This window comes from Branchiostoma belcheri, unplaced genomic scaffold (assembly GCF_001625305.1).
Source record: "Branchiostoma belcheri isolate BF01 breed outbred unplaced genomic scaffold, Haploidv18h27 scaffold47, whole genome shotgun sequence".
Lineage (NCBI taxonomy): Eukaryota > Metazoa > Chordata > Leptocardii > Amphioxiformes > Branchiostomatidae > Branchiostoma > Branchiostoma belcheri.
This window is the reverse complement of record NW_017804098.1, coordinates 2,165,296-2,166,836: the sequence shown is the minus strand read 5'-3', so window position 1 is coordinate 2,166,836 and position 1,541 is coordinate 2,165,296. Positions and strand designations below refer to the sequence as shown.

Here is a 1,541-nt window from a genome sequence, read left to right as displayed (position 1 = left end):
TTTGTTACGTCACAGACAGATGAACAGAATAAAGGTGTGTGCTTCGGAAAACTCGGGGTAAAAATGTGTGACGTCACAGATCAAATGATCACAACAAAAAGCGTGAATTCTGCACTACGTATAGGTCAGTACAAGACATCGTCAAAGAATCTGACGGGTGCCTGCCGGAGACCGACCAAAGAGGGTGACAATTTTTGTAACAAAATGCTACTGAAAGAAACTTTTAATTGTGACCACGACAGCCGATGCCCGCCCGACTCCTGAGCCGGACCGGGGCCGGCCGGGGCTACATCCCCGACGGGCATCGGCGCAATTGGGACCGAAGTTTAAGGCAGATTCCAACTTTAAAACACTTCAAGGCAGGTATTAAGACGACCTCTGGCCTCCAATGATATTGAACGGAAATCGATTTACGTTGATTATGATCATGATTTGAAGTTATGTTTCTTGTAATTTCCCTCAGTTCATGTTCGTATCATTCATTTATTTATGTATAACTTTCAGTTATACTGATTTCATTTACATCTTTTGTTATGTACTTTGTATAATCTATTATTCTTTTACATATTGTATCCCCCCTGGGCCTCCTTAGAAATCAGCTTTTGGCTAAAGGAGCTACCCAGGTGTCATTGAAAATTAAATAATAAATAAATTGGTCATTAATTATCCTGATGAAGGCGACAGAGGTCGTTGAAAATTTGATCGCTCTGTAACCCTTGTGTTGGAATAAAGTTCAGTTTTACTATGATATGAGAATTTTAAAAACATTTTCAATGTATACTTTCTTTCAGTTTCTGATTTACGGAGGCTATTTCTACATGCTTGCTGCAGTATTCCTTATCAAAGCGGTTTACACGTTGACAGTTGAAGGCTGGAGTGACAGCTGGGCTAAGCGATGGACAGATTAGTCAATGAACAGAAATGCACCTACCTTCACTGGTAGACATCTTTGTGTAGCAAGCTTATTTAATTAGCCGTAAGGCCACACAGACTTATTTTTATGGATGACATATTCTGAAGACCCCCAAACTAGTGCGCGCGGGCGAATAAAAAAAAAATCCGGCCAAAAATAAAAATGCTACTAAACCACAGGAATACAAAGCTAGTATTGTGAATTTACGGCAGTACATAGCGACATATACGACAAGCCGGCACATGCTGGCTTTTTGCAGAATTTATGAATTGGCACTTTACGTATGTAGTACTGAATTCTTGAGTCGTGCAGCCTGGGTGCCATCCTCCAAAGTTACCACAGGCTCCGTATGGTCACTAGCTACCATGGACTACCCAGGACTAGAGCCAGGCTTGAGTTAATCTTTTTATTTTTTGAGAACAGGCGAAAGTCAATGCACGAGCGGATGTCATCCATAAAATTAAATCGGTGTGGCCTAATAGGTAATTGATGCTTTGAATTTTGATAGGAAAACCTGTGGAGATTAAAGCCAACTCATTACTTTGAGTTAATCTTGTTTCAAGGCCGTTCTGTACTCTTTACAGCAAGTCGAAACATTCATGCAGAGGGTTTCAATATAATTAATATT

The 1,541-nt window shown here is 40.4% G+C and overlaps 1 protein-coding gene across 1 annotated transcript in view; it reads left to right on the top strand.

Annotated features, from left to right (window-relative positions):
- Positions 1-908, top strand: part of LOC109479130 (thiamine transporter 2-like) — an 8,977-nt gene extending 8,069 nt beyond the window's left edge. Inside the window, exon 6 of the mRNA XM_019780999.1 lies at positions 792-908. Within this exon, the coding sequence (XP_019636558.1) occupies positions 792-908 (117 nt within the window). The remainder of the gene's footprint in view (positions 1-791) is intronic.
- Positions 909-1,541: the final 633 nt, after the last annotated feature.